General features: G+C 37.0%; 1 protein-coding gene across 2 annotated transcripts in view; it reads right to left on the bottom strand.

Moving 5' to 3' along the window:
• Positions 1-16714, bottom strand: part of PTAR1 (protein prenyltransferase alpha subunit repeat containing 1) — a 46192-nt gene extending 29478 nt beyond the window's left edge. Inside the window, exons 1-2 of one of the 2 annotated variants that reach the window (XM_012736794.3) lie at positions 16541-16714; positions 4674-4843 (exon numbers count right to left, since the gene is read on the bottom strand). In XM_012736794.3, coding sequence (XP_012592248.1) covers positions 4674-4843; positions 16541-16626 — 256 coding nt within the window. In that variant the 5' untranslated portion in view covers positions 16627-16714. The other variant, XM_076008641.1, reaches the window with a different exon arrangement.
• Between the last annotated feature and the right edge of the window lie 8237 nt (positions 16715-24951).

Here is a 24951-nt window from a genome sequence, read left to right as displayed (position 1 = left end):
TCTCCTTCAGGAAGCACTCCAGTCAGATAAAAGAGCTGAGTGTGAAGTGGAATGTCAGAAAAATTAAAGGACCAGAAGGAACTAGGTTAAAAATAACTGGACATAATTAAAGAACCAGATCCTCACAACAACTCCCTGAAGTACTGATTAGTATTCCCATATTTTGGTGTGGATATAGGAACAAAGAGGTTAAGTAATTTGCCAAAAGTCACTGCTAAGTGACTTCAGTGTGCAGATGAGGTGAATTTGAATCCAGGTCTGTTGTCCTGCAAAGCAGATGCTCTTTCTATTCTAGCACATTGTAGGCAAATATTTTGCCCTCTACAGCTCAGGACCAAACCAAAGACCTAAAGATAAATATGTACAACCAATAGTTGATTGTAACTATTTCACTCTCTAAATTTCATCAACTATATATCACTTGCCCTGCAGTTTCACTCAAAAGATAAGCACAATCCCTACAGTCTCTTGAAATTAAACAAGTCTCTCTCCAAACACCAGAGCATATACCAGCAAATAAATTTTCCTTTGTTACTCACACTCTAATGTATGACTAACCCATCATCACATCACAAGGAAAAAAAGGAATCAGCGCACAATATACGTAGGAAATTAGCTAAATACCAACTATAACAAGGAGAGGATAAAAGGATGCTACAGAAGTCAGAAAAACTCAATATGCATTCATTGCTACACTGCATTCTAGAAACAGCCCAAGGCCAGCAGGCGCCCTGGTAATGGTCACTGAGTTTGACAACAGTCTCTGACAGAGAAAGGTTTTCATGAAATAGGAATAAATCGAAGGTCAACTTGGACCAATTAATCTCTTTCTCCAAAATACCTTCAGGACACCACAAGAGAGAGGCTTGAGGTAAAGCTACATGGTAAACACCAGAGGCCTTGTTTATTACAGTACAGTCACTGAATCAATAGCTAGACCAAGCTAAAAACTCTTTTGCTTAACTCTTGTTACTTACCTGACAAATGTCTGTTGAACATGTAAAGATGCTTAATAAACAAAGAAAGAAGAGCCATAATCCCTGTTCCTAATAAACTCACAATACAGCCAGGAAAAAGTTTTTAAATAATCAACTATGATACAGTGTGATGTGTTATTATGTAGTCTGAATAAAGGACTCCCATAAGAGAGCAAAGAGTAATTATTGCTTCCTGAAGCAGTCAAAAATGCTTCATAGTGTTGAGTCTCTGTGTGTGGGCGTGTGCAACCACACCGATGACAATAACGTAAGACATGAGCCTGGCCTCAGCAAGGGCATGGAAGTAAGGCAGTAGTACACAGCAAAGTCAAATGATGAAACAATACAGGTTATGGCTGGAATGAACACATATCAAATAGCTATAAACACAAATACTTCCACGGTTCAAGAAAACGTCAAAGCAGCAAAGCAAACCTGATGAGAAGTTGCAAGTGACACTCTGCCTCAGTATCTGAAGGGTGAGAAGAGGTTGTGATAAACAGGAACAGACTTTCCCAGTTAAGAAAAGCAGAGGCTATAAGCCCTGGCCAACTATTACCATGCAGAAAGCTGTACACCTAAGCTGCCTAATTTTTCAAATGAAGACAGACTTCAAGATTTTCATCCTGATTTTAAACATTCACCCAACTAATTAAAAACATGTTTTAAAACATTATACAAGCTACAACAAAATGTATCTGTCGACAAGCTTCAGCCTCAGGGCTAAGAATCTGCAACCTCTGATGTTGAATATAAAATGGAGAAAAGGCTGGTGATGGAGGCTGGGGACAGGTCGTGAAGGGCCTTGAATACCTAAGGAATCTGAACTCTACACTGACCCACAGGCATCATGAAATAGGATGAACAGACACATATTTCAGAAAAGTATCTCTCAAACTGTTTGTAAAAAATGTTGCTGGGAAGTGTTTGAAATGATTGGCTAGTGACATGATGGACATGGATCACAAAAGAACCTGGAAATGGGATGAGTTTGAGGTAATAACATTTGTCCATATGAGAAATAGTGAAGGCCTGGCCAGACAAAGAAAAGGAGAGCAGAAGATGGCTTTTAAAGAGAGAGTCAGTTATGCACTGAGGGGATATAGTGAGAAAAAGAGAAGGGCAAAAAAGGATGACAGCAGGAAAGCACACTTGAAGAGAGAGAGTGTGAGAGAAAGCTCTGCCCAGTCAGTACTCCAATGCTGTGGTCTTTTCTCTTGCTTTCTGTACCTGTCATGGATTTCTCAAAAATCAGAATTATAGTATCATTCCTTTTTCCTAAACCAAATATGGCTATTACTGTAATAAACTTTTATCTTTAACCAAACAGGGATGCCATCGTTTCTTGGCCTTTTGGCTAAGACCAAATGTAAACAGGGATGCTTTCCAATCACCTAAGGAATTTAGCAGGTTACTGAGAACTTGAATTCAGTTTCATTATGGGGGGAAAAAAATCTATCCCAGGAGAGCAGGTCACAGAATTCTTCACAGAATTCAGTTACAGAATCTTAGGTAGATTACTGGGATTCTGGCATGATCAATCACACAGACACTGACATTCTGAAACTGTCCTATAAACTGTCAGCTTTCTTCATTTGGCTCTTCTTATATGTATAATATTTTCTACAAAAATGGTTTCAAAGGTGTATTTTCATGAAATAACTGCTTTTTCATAATATTTTTGAAATGTTTCTCTTAGCAAGATTCATCTCTGTGCTCTAATTGCTTCAGTTCATAAATTTGCCAGAATTATATTAGTCAGCATTTTCAGGTATCTTTTTCTGTCAAACCAGAAATTCACTACCTTATTTTTACTGCTAATACGATATGCAAACCTGAGTAGTATGTGACACTAAACTATGCTCTCCCTACCCACTTTCTAAAAAGTGAAAACTGCTTCCATGAGGATATAGGTTAGAATAAAATCAAAAGCTGCTTCTGTACACAGGCACAGTTGCATCAGAATTCAAAGTTTAGATGCCAGACATTCGTCAGAGTGCTTTACTAATTTCATCTTCTGCCTGGGTCTTCCTGGGCCTATTAAGACTAAAAGTACATAGTGAGGAGACAACAGCAAAGCCTGTAGTACAGCGACCAGGAGGACAAGAAACAGGGAAATGGAGAAAAGAACTTGGAAGGCCACAGGAAGGTAGACTGAGAGGTAGCATGCATGAATGGGCAACTATAGCCTTTAACATTTTAAAATTTTTGTTTCTTCTCTACAAGATAATCATTCTAACTCTCTGCTAAAGTTAGTTATGCATTGGCTCAATCACACATTTCTGTGCACCAGAACATAACCAATACAGATTTGGCAAAAAATAACTTGAGGGATTAATGTTATTTTTTACCTCAGTGTTACCGAAACCTATGGCATGGTGGTGGAACAGAGAATTAAAGAGGGTCTAACAATAGATAAATACCCTTACCTTTACATTTATGCCTAAACTGATGCCTTAAAGTTTATGCCATAAACTTAGGCATAGCCACCTATTAGTAATTAAGAAATATATATCAGAGGACTGAGTGTAACAATCACATGCAGAAAACAGAAACTACTGCTCACTAAATTTTCAAATCATACTCCTTTTCTATGGTCTAAACAGGGAAAAGTGCTATCATGACAGTATGTTAAGGATAGTGCTGAGAGAAATTCAAGGAAATCAGTATGTCATACCTTTGGCAACACTCTTCTCCATAGCTCCTACCCCTAAAGAGACTGTCACTCAACTGTAAGATACTTGAAAAAAGAGACCATGTATTATTCATCTTTTTATCCCCCACAGTACTCAGAACAGCTTCTGGTATGAGTAGGCCCTTGGTAATGGCTACTAAACTGGCAATTAAAATTCTCTAGGAAACAAAGTTCTTATTCAAAATCAGCCTCTGGGCATACTGAGCACTTCTGAAGGTACTGCTGTATGTGGGAAGGGGAAGAGGCTCTACGAAAACAGTAGTCTTAGATGAGTATGCTCCCAAAAAGTGAGACCCGAGGTGAGCCTTAAAACGATAAACAGAATTTGTACACACAGAGGCAGAACACTAAGAAAAGAAATGAGGTAGAATGATTAGGGATTGTCTGATGCAGTAAAGAACTGTCTCAGAGGAATGAAGAAATGACTACTGGGGTGGATTTCTTTTGCTCATTTCAGCACAGGAACAGGACAGAGAGAGCCAGAGCTCAATTGGGATTCACAGTGCAATGGCACACTCATAAATCATGGGGTTCACAGTATAGCTACCATCATCATGCCTCTGGTACCTCATTTGGACTGCTGCAAAAGTGAGTTCTACTGGTCATAAACTACTAAAGGACTAGAAATCAGAAACTGATCTCATAGGGAATACAGTACTCTTCAGTGACATTTAAGCTCTTTTTTAAGCCATAGGATGTTCTCTTTGAATAAAATCTTACAATGACCCCAACACATAAACAGATAAAATCAGAACTGTTCTGGTTGTAGGAGGTGACCTGGAATCCTGCTTGAGGCATTTCCATAAAATCACTATAGATGCAAAATTTGAAAACTACAGGTCTAGTCCAAAGGCCTCACTTGACAGAAAGGTTAAGCACCCACCCAGAGAAGAAGAACCAGAACTAAAATCTAGGAATGCCAACACCCAGACAAGGGCCCTTCCTACTGTATCCCATGTTGCTTCTAAAAACTAAATGAAGAAGAGACTGTTCACACTTACCATCTCTGTTCAGCCATTGTTTTCTCGTTCTGTACAAAAGGAGCTTGTTGTGGACATATGGTAAAAGGAACTTGACACACCAGCTCTCCACACCAAGTTTGTTTTCAACCAGGACTATGGGACTCCGGTTATACCTAGCTTCAGGACATGGGATCAGGCCAATTTCATCTCTTAAAATGTAAAACAAACAATGAAAAAAAGAATTAAAGATAAGAATACTAGCTTTTTCAAAAATTTTCTAATCCCACAGAATATTTTTTAAAAATCTATATATATTTATATATTTCCCTTCCTTAAAAACATTTAGCTTACTTACTGGATTGGTAGAAATTAAAAAAACAAAAAACTAGTTTGTTAACGCTGGCAAGAGCATGGGAAAACCAGTGGTATGTTGTACTCTCGGCTGATGGGAGTGAAAATTGGACTTGTCTTTGAACAGCAATTCAAAAATGTCTTTCAAAAATTTAAATGCACATACCCTTTGATCCAGCAATTCAAGTGCTCAGAAATGATCCCATGCCAAAATATATGAATAAGATGTTCACTGTCATGGTGCAACAAAACTGGAAATAGTCTGATAAAATAAACATGGCCCATCCATGTGATTGAGCTGTTAAAAAATACAAGGTAGATCGCATATGCTGGTATGGAAAGCTCACTAAGTTATATTAAATGAAAAAAAAAAAAGCAAAATGCTGAACACGGTACATAGCACAAAGTCTTCTACATAATTTCTTTACAAGATATATAGATGCATTCAAAAATTTTAGAGGGATAATAAGAAACTTTTGGAGAGAGAAAGGTATTGAGGAAGGATTTTATTTTATACAGTTTAAATTGTCTAATCACTTGTACTATTATTTCTATTTTTTAAAAACGTCAACAAATGTGTTTATGCTGGCTTGCTAATAAATCTATGTGGAGTAGAAACAAACTAACAATAAACGTTATCTTAGTGAGATCTTGGGCCATTTTTTTTCTTCTTTATACTTTACTAAATTAAAAAAGCAACTCTAATCAATGTTAAAAAAAAAACCCACAAATTACATTTCAGATTTTGATAATTTTCATCTATATCCTTCAATCCACACCAATTTAAGCCAATTTACATCACAGGCAGAGATTTCATAAACATTATACAGGGGATTTGACTTACATAGTAAATGAACCAGCAAACATAAAAATGTTTTTGCAAAACCTATACACACCTTTCAACTATAAAGGAAGACATAATTCTTGTATACATGAAGCATCCTTTCCCAAACAGAATGTCCTGTTTTAATGAGTAACAAGAAACCTTTTAACAAGAGTAGGTGCAATATTATTTTTAGAGTGTCAATAGAGATTCTTTAAACATGTCTTTAGAAAACAGAATAAGGAACTATTTTTCAGAGTTTGTGTGCGACTTAATCTGTTATGTCCCTGGGATTCCCTTGCCAAGAAGATAATAGTTTGACAGATGGAAAAAAGGGGGAAACTTGTTCAATTACAGGTTATAAGAAATACCCTTTTTTTTTGTTAGGCCACTATCACAAATTGGTAGCACCTGTGGATCTAAAATAAATTCCCTCCTGAAAACTCTAAACTGGATAGCTCAGAGGTAACCTACTTTCTACTAATCACTTCTTTAGTGACATAGGGATATATCAATAAACAAGGGTACCCCAGGGGTTGCAATTTACTAATAATTCTTTCAAGCTAACTTAACTCTCAAGTATATTTTGGGACCTATGGCTTTTTGTCCTGACAACTAGTTCAGCTGACTCCAAGATGTTTCAACACACCATGTCAATACTATCATACGTTTTCTGAGTACCTATTAGTAACGATGCACTGGGTAATTTGTTAGGTTCTGACACAAAAACGAATAACATAAAGTGGTCTCAGACTTTGAAGAGCTTAACAGATTTACTGGGGATTTGTGTCAATATCTACAATAAAACGTTATCATTTTACCATTCCAGTAATAAAGTTCTGTAGGAAAAATCAGGACAATGCTGAAAGAGCACCTGAGGTCAATGCCTAGTATTTCAAAATATGTTTTTTTTGTATTTATAGTTGATGATATTAACCTGAAATCTATCTAATTCACTATTGGAAAAACTAGCCACATCTAACTATACTTGACTAATACATGACCAAATCTCTGGGGTTCTTATTTTACTATCTAAAGAACATTTATTTTTCTGGAGTTCTTATTTTACTATCTAAAGAACATATATAAAATAAACTAAAATTACTTTTTTTAAAAAAAACCACTCAATGTAATTATTTCAGGAAATTCTGTTCTCTGAGATCTACTAACCATTTATGACACTTCGAAGAACTGCAAGAGTCAACAATATAAACATTATAGTAACAAAAATAAAACAAACCTAGCTTCTGGATATATTCTGTTTTGGGGAGGGATTTTCTTTAACTTAAATTCACAATGTAAAAACCTGTCCTGCTCACTAAACCAGAATTAAAATGCCCAACTAATAATCTGGTACCTCAATTACAAGAAAGAGCCATCTGCACAATTAAAAAACACACTGCTGCCAGGCGTGGTGGCTCACGCCTGTAACCCTAGCTCTCTGGGAGGCCGAGGCGGGCAGATTGCTCGAGGTCAGGAGTTCGAAACCAGCCTGAGCAAGAGCGAGACCCCGTCTCTACTATAAATAGAAAGAAATTAATTGGCCAACTAATATATATATATATATATATATATATATATATATATATATATAAAAATTAGCCGGGCATGGTGGCGCATGCCTGTAGTCCCAGCTACTTGGGAGGCTGAGGCAGAAGGATTGCTTGAGCCAGGAGATTGAGGTTGCTATGAGCTAGGCTGACGCCATGGCACTCACTCTAGCCTAGGCAACAAAGCGAGACTCTGTCTCAAAAAAATAAATAAATAAATAAATAAATAAATAAATAAATAAATAAATAAAATAAATAAATAAATAAAATAAAAAAATAAAAAACACACTGCTTTGGTTGGCTACCATCCTTTCAAGAAATACTCTTTTAAAAAAAAGAATGCCATGGATATAGCAGGTCTCAATAACTCCTTGCTGAAAGGCTGATTATCCTTGCACTTCAGTGATAATATTCAAACAGTTTTCAAAGGTTATTACTGCTTAATCCTCCAAAAGAATATTACCTCTGATTTTGTTTTAATGCAGTATACTGAAAACAGCGTGGATCCAAGTCTTGGATGAATGTGGAGATATATAGCAATATAGGGGTGTGTGTGTATATATAAATATCTCATGTCATTTTGGCCTCTATAGACCTCAGTTTCCTCATTTATAAAATCTTGGAATTGCACTGTATCTCCAGTAAGGGAAAAGAGCTAGATCTTACACAACTTTCAAACTTTATGACTATGAAACCTGGCAGCTATGTTCATGTAAGGAGAATGAAAACAGTCATAACAGAGAATATAAAGCACTATGGGTGGGGTTGGGAAAACATTTGAAAATAAAGGTAGTAAGATGTAGAGATAAAAGCACTCGATATGAAGTCTAGAGTTCTCCAGTAGTTAGTCTCCATTCTACCACTGACAGTCAATGTGAAGTTGGCAAGTCACTTGTAATCAGTATCCTCATCTGAAAAACAGGAATAATAATACCTCCCCTGCCTGTTATGAAACCAAATAATGCAATGTGAAGAATGGGTTAAATTCAAAAGTGCTAGGCAAAGATGAAATATATCATTATCAATTCATTTAAGAGCCTGTGATCAGCCAGTGAAATTCCTTGGTTAACAGATAACAGGAAGCAGAGACAAAGAATATTAAGCCTCTGTCAAGTTATGTGACCCTAAGATACAGAGTTTTGCTGCTTCCTAAAAAATATAACATGTACTTTATAAAGATAGGTAGGTCAGTAAGCTTCTACAAAACAGTGCGTTTTACTTCAGATTTCTGTGCCTAGTCCCTTAGGTCATAGTCCACTTTTTATCAGACAATTTAGGATAGGATTCCGGAATCATTTTAAAATTGGAAGGGACCTCATTCTTCCAGTCTCTCATTTTATCAGATGAGGAAACTGAGGTCCAATGAGGTTTAAGGGTACTACTGAAGGTCACATTATTAACACTAGCGGCTAAGAATCTGGGCCTCCTAATACTTAGCCCAAACCCCTTGACATTGGAGTGAAGAGCAAAACAGGAATTAGATCAATTCCTTCTATATTTTTGGCAATTTAAATTCTAATTTCATACTGAAAAAAGTTGGGAGACTCAGGAAAAAAACTTAAGAAGCCATTTATCAACTTTCTATACTACTAATGTTTGGGTACACATCCTATTTTTCTAAGTATTTTACAAAAGTGGGATACATTTTGGACATAGTCGTCTATAATTTTTTTAAAAAACTTAGCAATTCACATTAAACATTTTCCTACAATTAATTTTTATATTTTAAATGGTTACAATGAATGTATTAATACTATAAATATCAAATCGATCTCCAGTTACTTCCTAAATATTAGGTTATTAAGTAGAAAATGTTCGATTTCCTTAAGTACTAAGTTTGACAGTTGATATTTCTGACATTTCACTTTGACACTTCTTGTTTTGTTTTTATTGTGAAGGTACATCCTCAAATGCACGTTTTCGTTTGTGATTATCTTTTAAAATTTTTAGAGCAATTTTGTGAAACCATAGATAAGTCAAAAATTCATGTTATTTTCAAGTATGAGTTCTATTGTAGAACCAGTGCAATGACAGCTTGAAATATCAAGTGTTTTGGAAGGTTATGGCTAATGAATGCACAGTATATCGATGGTTTGAGAAATTCTGTTCTGGTGATTTTAATGTTGAAAATGAGCCACATGGGGGACCTGAGACCAAGGTGGATAATGATGAACTAAAAACTGTAGTGAAAGCAAACCCATCTCAACCTATGTGTGAATTAGCAAAGTCTGACATTACTATTCCAACAATCTTGAATCATGTGAAAGAAATTGGCAAGGTAAAGAAGATGGATGGGTAAAGAAGATGGGTACCACATGAATTAAATGAGCGTCAGAAGAGAAATTCTCTCCAAACCCTGATTACTCAATAGAGACAGGCCAATCCTCTTGTAAGACAACGCTCAACCATGGCGCACAAACAACATTGCTTGAATTACAGAAATTGGACTTAGAAACTCTCTGTCATCCACCAGATTCACCAGACCTTGCACCGACTACCACTTCTTCCAGGCTTTGGACCACTTCTTGCAAAGAAAAATATTCAATTCTCAACAGGCTGTGGAAAACACCTCTAACAATTTCGTGGCTCCTTACTTTCCAGGCTTCTTCGCTGCTGGCATAAACAAGTTAAGATGGCAAAACCCTGTCAACAGTTTAGGTACATACTTTGATTAATTGTACTGCTTCTTGTTTGAGATATGATAAACTACCCTTTTGATTCGAAATCAGGACATTTTGTATTTAATGACCTAATAGTTTTATGAGAGGAATTTCTGACCTCTTTGACCACCACTAAATTTCATTCTTTTATACTGTTAGGTTTCTGGCAATTTAGATTCCTAGTATTTAACAAGGCACTCAAGTAAATACCTGTACTACCAAGAAGGTCATAGGATTTTTAAACACATGAAGATTTGGGACACAGATTAAGCTCTAATCGTGCTTGCTTTTTAGGTTACCTTCACAAGACACTCCAAAGGCATAGTAACATGTAATGAACCAACATATGTATGATACTTACGATCATACACAGCATGATACATCTCTTTGAGTGCCTCACTTCACAATGGGGATCCACTGGCTTCCCAATGAAGTTCAAGGTTCATATAATACTGATATTGACGTTGTTCCTCATGTTCAGACAGATTCTCCTGTCTGTACTTCTCAGAAACATCAAAAACTAGGAAAGATCCACTTATTATTCACAAAAGTAGTTATTAACCAGATTCTCTTCTGAGAGGGACAGATGGTCCCCCAATAATAAAACAGAACCCTATAATGTGTGGTAGCCAAACAGAAAACAGCCCAAAGATTCAGGAAATGCTAAATAAACATCTTTTAAATCTAATAGTAGTTATTTGGTTTTCTCTTCCCCAACCCCCTCAAGTGGAATTCTTTCCAGAATGACCAAAAAGGGAAGTCAGAAAAATATCTTAATGAACTGGCCCTTGCATATTGATAATTAAAACTTTACTGGTGATTAAGATATTTCAGAGACCTCATAGGCTTTCTCAGTAATTCTAAGGACTACCGATTTTGTGTATCACTGAAACTACATTACTGATCTAATTTAGAAAAAAGTTATACAAATCATTACTGTTCAATGTTTATTATATGTCACGCTCTGTGTTAGGTTTCACATATACTATTTCATTTATTCTGCACAACAATCTTTCAAAGTAGGAATTTTAATCCCATTTTATAGATGAAGAAAAAGTCTTGTCTAAGTATAGCCAGATTGTAAATAACAAGCCAAGATTCAAATCTAGGACTGTCAAACTCTAAACCAAAGTTTTTACAACCGTATTATACTATTGTTTAAAGAAGCTCAGTAGACTCTATGGCTTCCTAATTTTTAGTTCAACTTGCAAACAATCTAAAACTGCCTTTCATTATCATGTCCTTAGTCAAAATTTTTCACTGGGGCCTACTCACTGCCTAAGGAAGCATATTTCCCTGAGCCAACTCTTCTTTATCCATCATGTGTCAATTTAAATGCTATTTCCTCAAAAAGAACTATCTTGACCTTCTAATCTAAATTAGGCCTCCCTATTATTATTCATTCAAAGTACCCTTCTTACCCTTTTTGGCTCTTTTCATAATCTGGGTGCTGATTTATTTAAAGTTCCATTAGGGTAGGGACCGTGTCTGGTTTGTTCACCAAACTACACCCAGCTCACTCCTAGCCCTGAATACCCAAAGGCTGGCATCATGCCTGTCAAACACAGGTGCTCTTTTGCTGAATGTATAAATGGAATGAAAGAAATAAAGCTAAAGAGTCAAGGACTTCCATAACCTGGCCCTATTGTACCTTCTCAATCACATTTTCATTAATCTAGGTCAATTCACTGCTCCCTGTGAAGGTCTCTGGTTCCTTCTGAGACTGTAAATTCTACCGAGACTTTACTGTTCAGCTTAAAACTCATCTCCACTAAGAGCCCCAATTCAGAAATACCCAGCCTCCTCCTTTCCTTCCATTACCTCCTCTTTCCTTCCATTAGACTCCTATAGCACTTGTTCATCATCCTGCTAATCCAGCCTTTATCATGAAAGCCTAGCAGGGTTAGCTCTGCAGAGTTAACTTACTACTCATGCAGGTAGGTCTTAGGTCTCCACTTAGACCTGTACTGTGTAATGAAGTAGTCACTGGGCATATGTGGCCACTATGTATAAATCAATTAAAATTAAATGAAATTTAAAAGTCAGTTCCTCGGCCGGGCACGGTGGCTCAAGCCTGTAATCCTAGCACTCTGGGAGGCCGAGGCGGGCGGATTGCTCGAGGTCAGGAGTTCGAAACCAGCCTGAGCAAGAGCAAGACCCCGTCTCTACTATAAATAGAAAGAAATTAATTGGCCAACTAATATATATATATAAAATTAGCCGGGCGTGGTGGCGCATGCCTGTAGTCCCAACTACTCGGGAGGCTGAGGCAGCAGGATTGCTTGAGCCCAGGAGTTTGAGGTTGCTGTGAGCTAGGCTGACACCACGGCACTCACTCTAGCCTGTGCAACAAAGCGAGACTCTGTCTCAAAAAAAAAAAAATAAATAAAAAATAAAAAAGTCAGTTCCTCATTTGCATTAGGTACATTTCAAGTGTTCAACAGCTACTAAGGGCTAGAGGGAACCATAGATATAGCACAGATATAGAAAATTTCCATCATCACAAAAATTTCTGAGTGCCATACAGTGAAGATGGTACTTATAACACCTCATAAACAGTGACAGCTCAATAAATACTTAATAGAGTAATAAAAAAATAACTTGCTGGATAAAAGAACTTTAACATGACCCTAATTACATTGTAGACAGTTGTCTTCCACATTAGCACAGGGTCTACACATTAAGTTAATGCCCATTGCTAGGTCAAGCCTTCAGTTTTAGAGAATCCAAGACAATAATAGTCAACTATACAAACAACATTTATATGGTATTTATCTGGTTTATAAAGTGCTTCATTCTTCAATCATCTGGCTAATATATTTTTGGTGAGGAGCACAGGGAATCAGTTTAAGTCTAACATTTACTTAGTGGCAATTAAGTGCCATAGTGTGAGGTAATTTTCCTGTGTTTTCATTAGGCTCACAAGATCAAGATGAAACTGAGGCTGAGAGACCGTATCTATTCACACTGAACCAGAACTAAACCACATCTCACCCACTTTATCTTCGATTCCTTCTAGCTAGGTATTTCTACATAAATAAAGTCAATATATTTAATAGAGTGGACACTGGCTAATAAAATTACAATCTCTCTTGTGTTTGGAGAAGAGAAAGGTTAAAAACGAAAAACGTGCCGGGCGCTGTGGCTCACGCCTGTAATCCTAGCTCTTGGGAGGCCGAGGCGGGCGGATTGCTCAAGGTCAGGAGTTCAAAACCAGCCTGAGCAAGAGCGAGACCCCGTCTCTACTATAAATAGAAAGAAATTAATTGGCCAACTGATATATATATTTAAAAAAATTAGCCGGGCATGGTGGCGCATGCCTGTAGTCCCAGCTACCCGGGAGGCTGAGGCAGAAGGATCACTTGAGCCCAGGAGTTTGAGGTTGCTGTGAGCTAGGCTGACGCCACGGCACTCACTCTAGCCTGGGCAACAAAGCGAGACTCTGTCTCAAAAAAAAAAAAAAAAAAAAACGAAAAACGTTTATAGCACTAAAAGTGTAATTAGATATTGTAAAGTTAGACACTAACTTTAAAGATACTGCATTTTTTTCCTTTTAATTAGAAATAAAGCCACTCTATTTGGGGAGTAAAAGGGCTGGATCAGGAAAAGAAGTATAGGCAATTTTGGAAAGCCCAAATTAGAAGACATTTTAAAAGATGAAGAGTAATATTATTGAAGATAGTTGTACAGTAGGGAATATATACTAAAATATAGCTGATGATTAATATTAATCGATTTAAATGTTTAGACCTATATTACAAATCATTTAAAATTATTTAAATGCCCAACTTATCTCCCTTTTAAATTCTGAATGACCCAAATGCTTACTAATAATTTTAAGTTATATACTGATAAAGAATATATTAATGAGATTTCACAGTAAAAAAAATTACTAAGGGTGTGGCATTAAAGTCCTTTAAGAGTTTTGGTAAGTGTCATCCAGAAGAACTGGGACATGTTCCAAACTGCACTGTCAACCTGCCAAGCCAGTGAACACTCAATCTCCATTTCTTCAAATATGAAATAATTATGCTCTATTTACCACAAAGAAGAGAAACTAAGATGATTACTACATTTTTATTAGACTTCTAACTTCTGCTATAATTTCTTTTAGAAAAATAACACCAATGATGAGAAAATAGGCCCTTCATTTGTCCAACTTTTTTTTTGAGGATGTCTCTTATTTGCACTAAGGCTCCCATTCTCAAGAAAGGATTGAAAGACGGATACACAAAAAGGCATCAAAGCATTCTTTAGAAAGCCCAGCAACCACTATGGATACTGCCAGGAAATCATTCCAAACACTCTCATTTTGAGAAAGGCAGCAGTTATAAGGCGAAGGGAAGTGGATGCTGTCAGAGGTGGCAGGTGTGTTTTGAGGCCAGCAGTGTTTTGTTTTTTAATGAGACACAGTTGCAGGTCTCCAATGGTGTGCCACAAGGGAGCAAGACATCTGAGGACTTCTTTTAAAATCATCATCTTGGAAGAAGAAAACACTTTAAGATGTAGGTCTGGCAACTCTTTTAGGCAGAAAAGCTGAAGGGGTTAGAAGGCTTAAAAAATTAATTCATGTGTTCCAGTCTAAAAAAGAAAACATTAAAAATAAATCCCCAAAACTAGATAAAGTGAAAATGTGAACTGGATTCCATGTTTCTTTCCTTTGGGGAGGAGTAGTGTCAATGGAAAAGAAAAGATAAAGTCTGTAAAATAATTCTAAAGAGATTTACTCTGAGCCAAATTTGAGGACAATGACTCAGAGCCACGCTCAAGAAGCCTTGAGCAAGTGGCAGTGGCTGGGTTACAGTTTGGTTTTATACATTTCAGGGAGACAAGGGTTACAGCTAAAATCATAAATCAATATCTGGAAGGCATACATTGGTTTGGTCTGAAAAGGTGGGCTATCTGGAAGCTGAAGCCAGGGCTCACAGGTGAGTTTAAAGATTTTTTGGCTTGTAATTGGTTAAAGACATGAAGCTTTGTCTAAAGCTTGGAATGTTTTAACATAGGAGCTGTTTATCAGAGATAAACCACCTGACATATATTTGTTGTATAAACTGAGGACCTGTAGGTTTGTCTAGCATACCCTTAGGCCTATTAATGGGTTACAAAGGACTTCCCTAAGAAGGGAGGGCTCCATGATAAGGCATGTCTGACCTCCCCTCCTCCCGGCAGACAATTTAGTTTTAGAATATTCCTTTGGCCATGAGGGGGTCCATTTAGTCAGCCGGTGGGGGGGTGAGCCTTAAAATTTTATTTTAGTTCACAGTAAGAATGGGAAAGAAGTTACACTCTTGCTTCTTACTTCTTTCTATAATGTTGTAGATCTCTCTCTCTCTCTCTCTCTCTCTCTCTCTCTCTCTCTCTCTTTTAACAGCTTCCTTTTAAATGGTTACATAAAAGCAGAAGTGTCAGATTAGCACTCTGGGAGTCCCAGAAGGGAGGATCACTCAAGGTCAGGATTTTGAGACCAGCCTGAGCAAGAGCGAGACCCCATCCCTACTAAAAATAGAAAGAAATTATCTGGACAACTAAAATATATATACAGAAAAAATTAGCCAGGCATGGTGGGACATGCCTGTAGTCCCAGCTACTCGGGAGGCTGAGGCAGGATAGCTTGAGCTCAGGAGTTTGAGGTTGCTGTGAGCTAGCCTGATGCCACAGCACTCTAGCCCGGGCAACAGAGCCCAACTCTGTCTCAAAAAAATAAAAAATAAAAAAAAGAGTAAAGACTCTTGTGGTATCTTCCCAGAGTACTCCAAGAAAAAGGAAAGAGGGAAGATATTTCATGTGCCAGTCCTGTAGCGTTCTGCTGAAGAGGGCAGCAGTGTTGGGATAAAAATGAGTTTACATGTTCCCTGTAACTATGAATCAGCTTATGCTAATAAGTATCCAGGCTTCATCTGCTTTATCTCAGACTCCACACTATGCCCACAGAAGCTTCTCTTGAGAACGCTGTTCACCTTCACAACACAGTATTTTATCAGAGTCACTTTACAATCTTGTAACAAGTACGGAGAAAGTCAAAAGCAGCCTCAAACTACCTTTAGTTAGCAAACGGAGGGGGTTTTGGCCCATTAAGAATAAGAGGATCGGTAACCCCTTCTTGCCAACGTCCGGGATGAACCTCAAAGGAGTTGTGTTCACAAAGCACACACAGACCCACAGTGTTGTTTGTGCCCGTGCGTCTTAAACAGAAGTCGGACATGGACCTACGGGGGAAGTCTTTGGAGTTTCGTGAACTCCTGGGAAAGGGGAGGGAGGGAGAGAGAGAGAAACAAAGTCGTTCCGAGTGGAATTTCCGAGGTCACTTCTAGGGACTCGCCCGCGAGCGAGTCCCCGTAGCGGAAAGCTGGCCCCGCGGCTGCCGACAACGGTCCGCCCCGACCTCACTCTGCCTCCGCCCGAGAAGGGCGCGTGGGCCGGGACCTGCGGTCAGCCCGCCGCCCGAGGTCGGCTCGAGGCGCGGCCCCGCCCTCGCCCACCCCCGACGACCCCAGGAGGCGGCGGAGCCGCGCGACTCACATGTGCGGGTTCCTCCTGAAGGCGTTGGTGATGTCCTTCACCACCCGCTGCACCAGCACCGCCACCTCCTCGCTGGTCTCGGCCATGTTGGCGGCGGCCGCGGCGGCTCGGGCGCGCCGCCGGGAGAGCCGAGAGCCGGCGGGAGTTCCGCGGGAAGCGCGCGCGTGTGCGCACTGGTTTGGCCGCGCCTCCGCCGCCGTGGCCGCCGCCGAGCACTTCCGGGTCAGCCCGCCACCGGCAGGGACGTGGCGCCTTACTGCAGGGATTGGCAGCCAGCTGCCTGGCGCGTCCTTGACTTTGCCTTGGCACCGGTAACCGAGTTTCTCAGCGTCGGAGAGGATGCTGTAGATTCATTTGCAAAGTTACCTGAGGCCGCTGATTTTATTATTTTATTTTAATTTTTTAGTCTACTCGGAACCGAGGAAGAAGAAGAGGTCCTCAAGACACTCCCCGAGAGCCAGAGACTTGCCTGAACCCCCCAGACAGGTGCCCGGGAGTTCAGGATAGTTGAACTGGTAGGGCAGGCCTCTTGAACAGGTGGTCCCCGAGCGTTTTGAGAGCTTGTTCGATTTATTTTCCCGGCCAGAGGGAAAAGGAGGTCCAGAGACTTCGCAGCGGAGTGAGTCCCTATTTGACCGTGTTGGTGACCTCCTTTTGTACCTGCGTGCCAGTTTTGGCCTCTGAAATTAAAAGCAGCTCTTTAAAAAAAAAAAAAAAAAGTTAATTAAAATTTTTTAATGAATTCATTAAAGGAAGGCAAATGAAAGTGAAGGAAAAGTTATTTGCTGTCTGGCTATAGGAAGTTGAAGTTAAACAGATTTTTTCTACTTCATTTTTGAACATTGCTTCAGTTTTGGAGTAAGAAATATCAAGGCCCTGACAGAATTTACTCACAATCGCTATTTATCTTGCTACCAGTATTTTTTGTAGTAAAAACCAGGTTTCTAGTCCATTTGGATTTTGAAATGTCATAATTCAGACTTTCATATATCAGCTTTTTTTTTTCTTTTGCCCCTTTGTGATAGAAAAGTCTTGTTTTAAGTTGTTTTTTCTTTCACCCTTGAAATCTATATCTTTTAAGAACTTTTTTTTTAAAAGCTAGTTTATTTTGTGTTTAATGTGAACATATGTGGAGGATTTAAAGTAGGGATTCTGATTGTGAAAGTAAAAACCATCCGTTGGGGATGTAGAGTGAATTAAATGAGAAATATAAATGAAAAATATAAATTAACTATACCCAGTCGTCAATATTAGCCTATGGATTTATTTATAAAGGCTGGACATTGGCCTGGTTTTAAAAGAAGTGAGAAAGAAGTTTCACAAAATTGTAGAAAGCAAGATGAGACAGGTTTAAAAAGAATTAGTAAAATCAAACCTGACAAGTTCTGGAATGAAGCAGTGAAATGAGTGGAATGTGTATTTAGATTCCAAAGCCAAGAACAACTTTAAATATCCTGGTTACCCTAAGAATTTGATAATCAGTTCTCAAATGGTTTGAGTTAAGTGACAAGTCTTCCTCTTAATCAGGACTTTGACAACCTAATGACAGTGGGAAATAAATCTCAACTTCTGAGGTCAGAGATCAAAACAGCACACTCAGAAATAAGAATTTTTTTTTCAGAAACTATATTTTTAAAAATTAGTATGATTTTTTTTCATTTCACTCTAGTATATTTATGTTTAACAAGAAAAAATCTAAACTTTGTCCCCAATTCTTGATATAAAATTGGTATTCCAGAAAGATAATTCCTCTATATGACTCTTTGTATGTCCTCTGCACACACACACACTTTATACTTATTTAAAAGGCAGGCATTATATCTCATGTTTTTTCTAAGAGTTGACAAATTGTTTCACCTGATTATTAAAGTTCTATTATTTTTAAAACTTTAATTTTTTTTAGAAAACCTCCTAATTTTACAGATACAGAAACTGAGGTTCAAAGAGGTTAAGATTTGAAATTCATGAGTCCTTAATAATGCTATGTATGTAAGAACAGGGTGTGATAAATTTAGCATGATTTTGTAGAAGGACTAAAAGATTATGTTCAGGGATCTGCAAAACTCACTTATTGATAATAACAAAAATATAGCTAATAGCTTAAATGCCCAATGATAGGGAATTGATTAAATTATGACAAATTTATATGATAAAAAACTATTTAGCCATTTAAAAATAAAATACTATTTAGCCATTTAGAAATCTCATAAAAAGAAGAATATATACCAAAGTGTTAGGGGGAGATATATTCATAGGAGAATTTTACTTTCTAAGTAATGCAAAGAGCAAAATATAATTTTTGAAATTTAAGAAAAGTTTTTTAAAGTATATATTAATAAAGAGATGATGTATTTGCTAATTAGCCAACTATCTCTTTTGTATATTAGTTTTCTTAGAGATGTATTCATTGTTTTTCTTTTTGAGATAGCATCTTGCTCCGTCACCAGGGGTTAGAGTATAGTGGCCTCATCATAGCTCACTGCAACCTCAACTCCTGGGCTCAAGTGATCCTCCTGCCTCAGCCAGCCAAGTAGCTGGAACTACAGGTGTGTACCACCACACCTGACTAATTTTTCTATTTTTTGTAGAGACAAGGTCTTGATATTTGCTCAGGCTGGTCTCAATCTCCTAGCCTCAAGTGATCTTCCCACCTCAGCCTCCCAAAGTGCCAGCACCTGGCCAAGATGTAATGTTTTTTTTAAGCGACCATGCATATCTATCATCATTTACATGGTTGTGAATATATTTTGACAATCTTCCCACTCACCCCCCAAATTACACTTTTCATATTTTAGAATATTAATTGACAATAGGGGAAAACGTAAATGTGTAATTTAAACGTAAATGTGTGATGACCTGTAATGACAGATACCAAAATGTGTACAATACAATCCTAATTTCATATATACAATATGAATTATACCTAAATATCACATATATGTAAAATAGACCGGGAGGATATAAACTCAAATGTTGACAGTGGTTATCTCTGTATGATAGAATTACTGGAGATAATTAAGACATGTAAATATATGTTCATTATACTTTCCTAAGTGTTCCAAACTTTCTGCAGTGAAAACCCTAATGTATAGATTGAGGGCCCTGGAAGGAAGAAGGACACCACAGTGGTTTTAATGACTTTTGTGAAGAAATGGAGATGACCTTGTAATCTGTTTCCAGCTTTGCTCTGTATTATTCTACTTATATTACTATGACATGTTGTTTATATACTCCATTTATTTTTATTTGAAGTCCATTTTCTAATGACATTAAGCAAGACAGAATTCAAGTAGCACTATGTTCTTACCATGGTACTAGTTATTTCAAAAACAAAGTTTATTTCCTCCATCAAAAAAATTAAATGCCCAATTTTAAATGCTTTATTGTAATATTGCCATTGTGATATCTTATAATATGCCATATGTCAACCCTATCCATTATCCTAAAATTTAAAATCTAAGAATTTACTAGCAAAGAAATAGGAGAAGGGATAACACATTATTAGCTAAGAAGCCTCAATTTTGATGTCTTTTTATGAATTCTTAAGAAAAGTCAATGGGCATAGTGTCCATCTTAGTTTTTATTAAAGACTATATCAAGAAAAGGAATGGAAATTAATAAATTTACTTTAAAAGACATGTACATTAAACCTAGGGACATTTGGTACATGTTTTGCCTTGATATGTTAGTTTATTTTCACAAACATAAGACTTACTATACATTCAAGAACTATTTAAAAATATCACAAAAGCACCCATGAATGCTAATGTTATCTGTTATTATATTTAGTTAATATCTCTGTTACTGCATTATTCCAACTGTTGGGATAAAATGAGAAAATACATGCAATAGCATCTTTAAACTGTGAAGCACTATACAAATTATTTTTATGAGTAAAGCAAGCATCATTACTAGTTGAATTATACTCTTAACTTGCAGTATAATATTTATAGAGCCTGATAGTCTGAGTTTTAGCTAGGAACGTCAAAGAATAACTCCCCATGTGATGCCTTTTGATTTTAGGCACTTTAATTTCTATGTTAAATCCCTTAAATCGTCAGTGTGCAAAAAGGACAGTACAAAAAATGATGTGTTGGGTTTGTAAGAGGAGAAGGCTAAATACTACCTCTTAGAAGACAAGACTCCAATTTTACTTAATTATTCCATACATTTTAATAATTATTACAGTGTATAAGATATTGTGCTATCTGCTGGGTATTCAGTATAGTAGCGTGCCTTCAACACTCTGCCAGAAAGTTAACAACTCTGCCGTAGCCTTCACTTCTTCCTTGCACAGAGCTTCAACATTGGCATATTCTGGTACAGTGTCTTTTTGAGAAAATGAGTTTTTTTCCGTTAGATAAATACCCAGTAGTGGGATTGCTGGATCAAATGGTAGTTCTACTTTTAGGTCTTTGAGGAATCTCCATACTATTTTTCAGAGGTTGTGCTCGTTTGCAGTCCCACCAACAGTGTATGTGTTCATTTCTCTCTGCATCCATGCAAGCATCTGTTGTTTTGGGACATTTTGATAAAAGCCATTCTCACTGGAGTTAGGTGATATCTAATTGTGGCTTTGATTCACATTTCTCTGATAACTAGAGACATGGAGTATTTTTTCATATGTTTCTTGGCCATTAGTCCATCTTCTTTTTTGAAAAGCTTCTGTTCATGTCTTTTGTCCTCTTTTTAATGGGGTTGTTTGATTTCTTCTTGCCAATTTGCTTGAGTTTTTTTATAGATTCTGGTTATTAGCCCTTTATTGGGTGTATAGCATGCAAATATTTTCCCCCGTTCTGTAGGTTGTCTATTTGCTCTGTTGATTGTTTCCTTGGCTGTGCAGAAGCTTTTTGTAAAGCTGGCTTTTAGCCACTTTTGTAATGCACAAAAATAATCTTAATGGATGTTAACAAAATCCTAGTCTCGTGAGAATTATTTGCTTGAACACCTTCCTGTATTTCATAAACTCCAGTTAAAATGACTCGGTGTATGAATTTGACTTGATCAAATTCAACCTTTTCCTAATGAAAATGAATAAGTTCTTTATAAGAAAGTTCAAATAAAATATAAAAAATGTATTTCATTTAAAATAGTTTAATATTTTCTCCCAAAATTTTTGACAAGATTTAATTCTGACCAAGAGTAGCTCTGACCACATTGCACCAAGTTATATAAGCTTTCTTAAATCATTTTTTATTGTTACAATCTTTAGATAAGTCTATGGGATAGATATAAGTCAATACCAACATCAAGAATGGATTGTTCTTTCTTACTGGCTTTAACTGAGTTGACAACTGTCTTCCATTTCAATAAGAAAAGTGTTAGTGCATAAATATTTTTCTCAAGAAGAATGAGTGAAGTCATTTTAAAAATTAACTTGACACCCTTCTTTGAAAGATCAAAGCTATAAATCAGTATCATCCTAATAAGGAAGATATGACTTAAGCACAATATGTTTCACCCTTACTATTTTGAAATTTTAAAAAGGAAAAAAATGATTTCAGACTTTTATAAATTATATTTGAAAAAATCTAAACTGCTCTCTGACACATTTTAGACTGTGTAACTAAAACTTTTTCATTCTAAATTATAAACCAGAATTGGAACTCAGTGCCATGCAATTTAATTCCTTTGTTTTTTTTTTTTTTTTTTTGAGACAGAGTCTCACTTTTTGTTGCCCAGGCTAGAGTGAGTGCCGTGGCGTCAGCCTAGCTCACAGCAACCTCAAACTCCTGGGCTCAAGCAATCCTTCTGCCTCAGCCTCCCGAGTAGCTGGGACTACAGGCATGCGCCACCATGCCCGGCTAATTTTTTGTATATATACTTTTAGTTGGCCAATTAATTTCTTTCTATTTTTAGTAGAGACAGGGTCTCGCTCAGGCTAGTTTCGAACTCCCAACCTTGAGCAATCCGCCCACCTCGGCCTCCCAGAGTGCTAGGATTACAGGCGTGAGCCACCGCGCCTGGCCTAATTCCTTTGTTTTTAAGGGTAGGCAATTGTATGTTTTGTGCCATTGGCCTTCCTTTTTTCACACCTAAATATAGAGGAAGAATGGAAAGGGAGATTAGAGTTGAAAGTGTTTCTTTTTAAGGCCTATTTTTAAAATTTCTCTTTTTGTTTCTAAAGGTTCTATATATGGCAGGCTACAAAACATTAAGCTCTGAAGAAAACACAAAGTGAAGGTACAGATACATTTAATGGGCTGTTTTGAAGAATAACTTTATTTTTTCTACTAGATGATTAATTGATTTGGTGGTTGTTGGAAAAATCACATTAGATTGCTGACTATCTTGAATGTTTTAATTCATGTATTTATTCAACAAATATTTGTTAAGTGCTTGGTTGTTTCAGCCACCATACTAGGCACTGGGGATAGTTCTTACAGATAGTCTTACAAGATTTTTTCTCATTTAAGAACTTCTTCATTATTTTGTTAGACATTAGCCACCTTTTTTTGCATTGTTTTAGTTCATTTGCTTCCATTTTCCCCTGTTAGGAGCCAACATAATTTTGTAAACATGTTGTTGGATCTTTTTTTTTTATCCACTGTGACAGTCTCTTATTGCCATATTTAAACCACTGATGCTTAAAGTTATGCCATTGATGTTTAAAGTGACGATTGATATAGGTGGATAAATAGCTCCCATATTTGTTATTGTTTTCTGTTTGTTACCCATGTTCTTTGCTGCTGCTGCTGCTTTCTTTTTTTTTTCATTCTTTTTCTGCCTTCTCTAATGAAACACTTTATATGATCCAAAATGATCCCATTTTCTTTTCTCTCATAGCATATCATATTAGTTTAGTGAGGCTGTCATAACAAAATATCACAGACTGGGTAGCTTAAACAACAGAAATTTATTTTCTCAGAGTTCTGGAGGCTGTAAGTCCAAAAGCAAGATGTTGACAGGGTTGGTTTCTTCTGAGGCCTCTCTCCCTGCTTGTAGATGGCTGCTTTCTTGTTGTGTCTTCCCTCTGTGTACACAGGTGTGTAGTGTCTCTCAGTGTATCCAAATGTCCTCTTCTTACAAGGACACTAATCAGATTAGGGTTCTCCCTAATGCCCTCATTTTGACTTACTTACCTTTGTAAATGCCCTATCTCCCAATACAATTATATTCTGAGGTACTAAGGGTTAGGGTTTCAACCTGAATTTTGGGGGATACATTTAGAATATAATACATGTAAATTCTTCTTTTTTATTTATTTTTTGAGAGACAAGGTCTTGTTCTATTGCCCAGGTTGGAGTACAGTGGTGGAATCATAGCTCAATGTAACCTTGAACTCCTGGGCTTAAGGGATTCTCCCACCTCAGCCCCTCAAGTAGCTGGGACTACCGGTGTGTGCCTCCATACCCCACTAGTTTTCTTAATTTTTTGTAGAGACAGGGTCTTGCTATGTTACCCAGGCTGGTCTCAAACTCCTGGCCTTAAGCATTCCTCCTGCCTTGGCCTCCCAAAGTGCTGAGATTACAGGCATAAGCTACTGTGGCTGGCCAAATTATACTTCTTTTTAAACTTTTTTTTAGTGGTTGTCCTAGACTTAAAATATATGTTTACACCTAATCAAAGTCCACTCTCTGTAACTATACTGCTTAAATGGTAGTACAAGTACCTCATGACAGTATATTCCCAATTCCTTCCTCCTGTACCTTATAACATTGCTGTTATTTATTTGACTTACTCATAAGTGATAATCACTAAATCCAATGTTGCTATTATTATTCTGCATAGACTTATCTTTTATGGCAATTAAGAATAGGAAAAATAAAATATTTCATTTTACTTTCATTTATTCTCTAAATCTCTTCCTTTCCTTATGTAGATCCATGTTCCTGACCTATATCATTTTACTGGTCTTTTAGAGAACTTCTTTTAACATGACTAATTCCCTCAATTTCTATTTGAGAAAGTCCCTATTTTTCCTTAGTTTTGAAGGATAATTTCACTAGATACAAAATCCTAGTTTGGTGGCTTTTTTCTTTCAACACTTTAAATATTTCATTTCACTCTCTTCTTACTTGCATTGTTTCTGAAGAGAAGTCTGCTGTAATTCTTATTATTGCTCCTCTATAGGTAAGGTGTCCCATCCCCACCTCCTACCCCCACTTCTTTCAAGATTTTCTCTTTGTCTTTGGTTTTCTTCAGTTTGAATAAGAAATACCTCAGTGTAGTTTTTTGTTATTTATCCTGCTTGGTGTTCTCTGAGCTTCTTGGATCTATGGTTTTGTGTCTATCATCAATTTTGGAAAATTCTCTGCCATTATTATGTCAAACTTTTCCTCTGCTCCTTTCGCTTTTTTTTTTTTTTATATTCCCATTGTGCATATGTTGTACCTTTTGTAGTTGTCCCACAGATCAACATAATATTCCAACATTTTGAAATGCCAAGAAATACACTTTTTCAAGAATAA

The sequence above is a fragment of the Microcebus murinus genome, chromosome 12 (genome assembly GCF_040939455.1).
Source record: "Microcebus murinus isolate Inina chromosome 12, M.murinus_Inina_mat1.0, whole genome shotgun sequence".
NCBI classification, from domain to species: domain Eukaryota; kingdom Metazoa; phylum Chordata; class Mammalia; order Primates; family Cheirogaleidae; genus Microcebus; species Microcebus murinus.
Note: the sequence above shows the minus strand (reverse complement) of the source record. Positions and strands in the feature narration are given on the sequence as shown.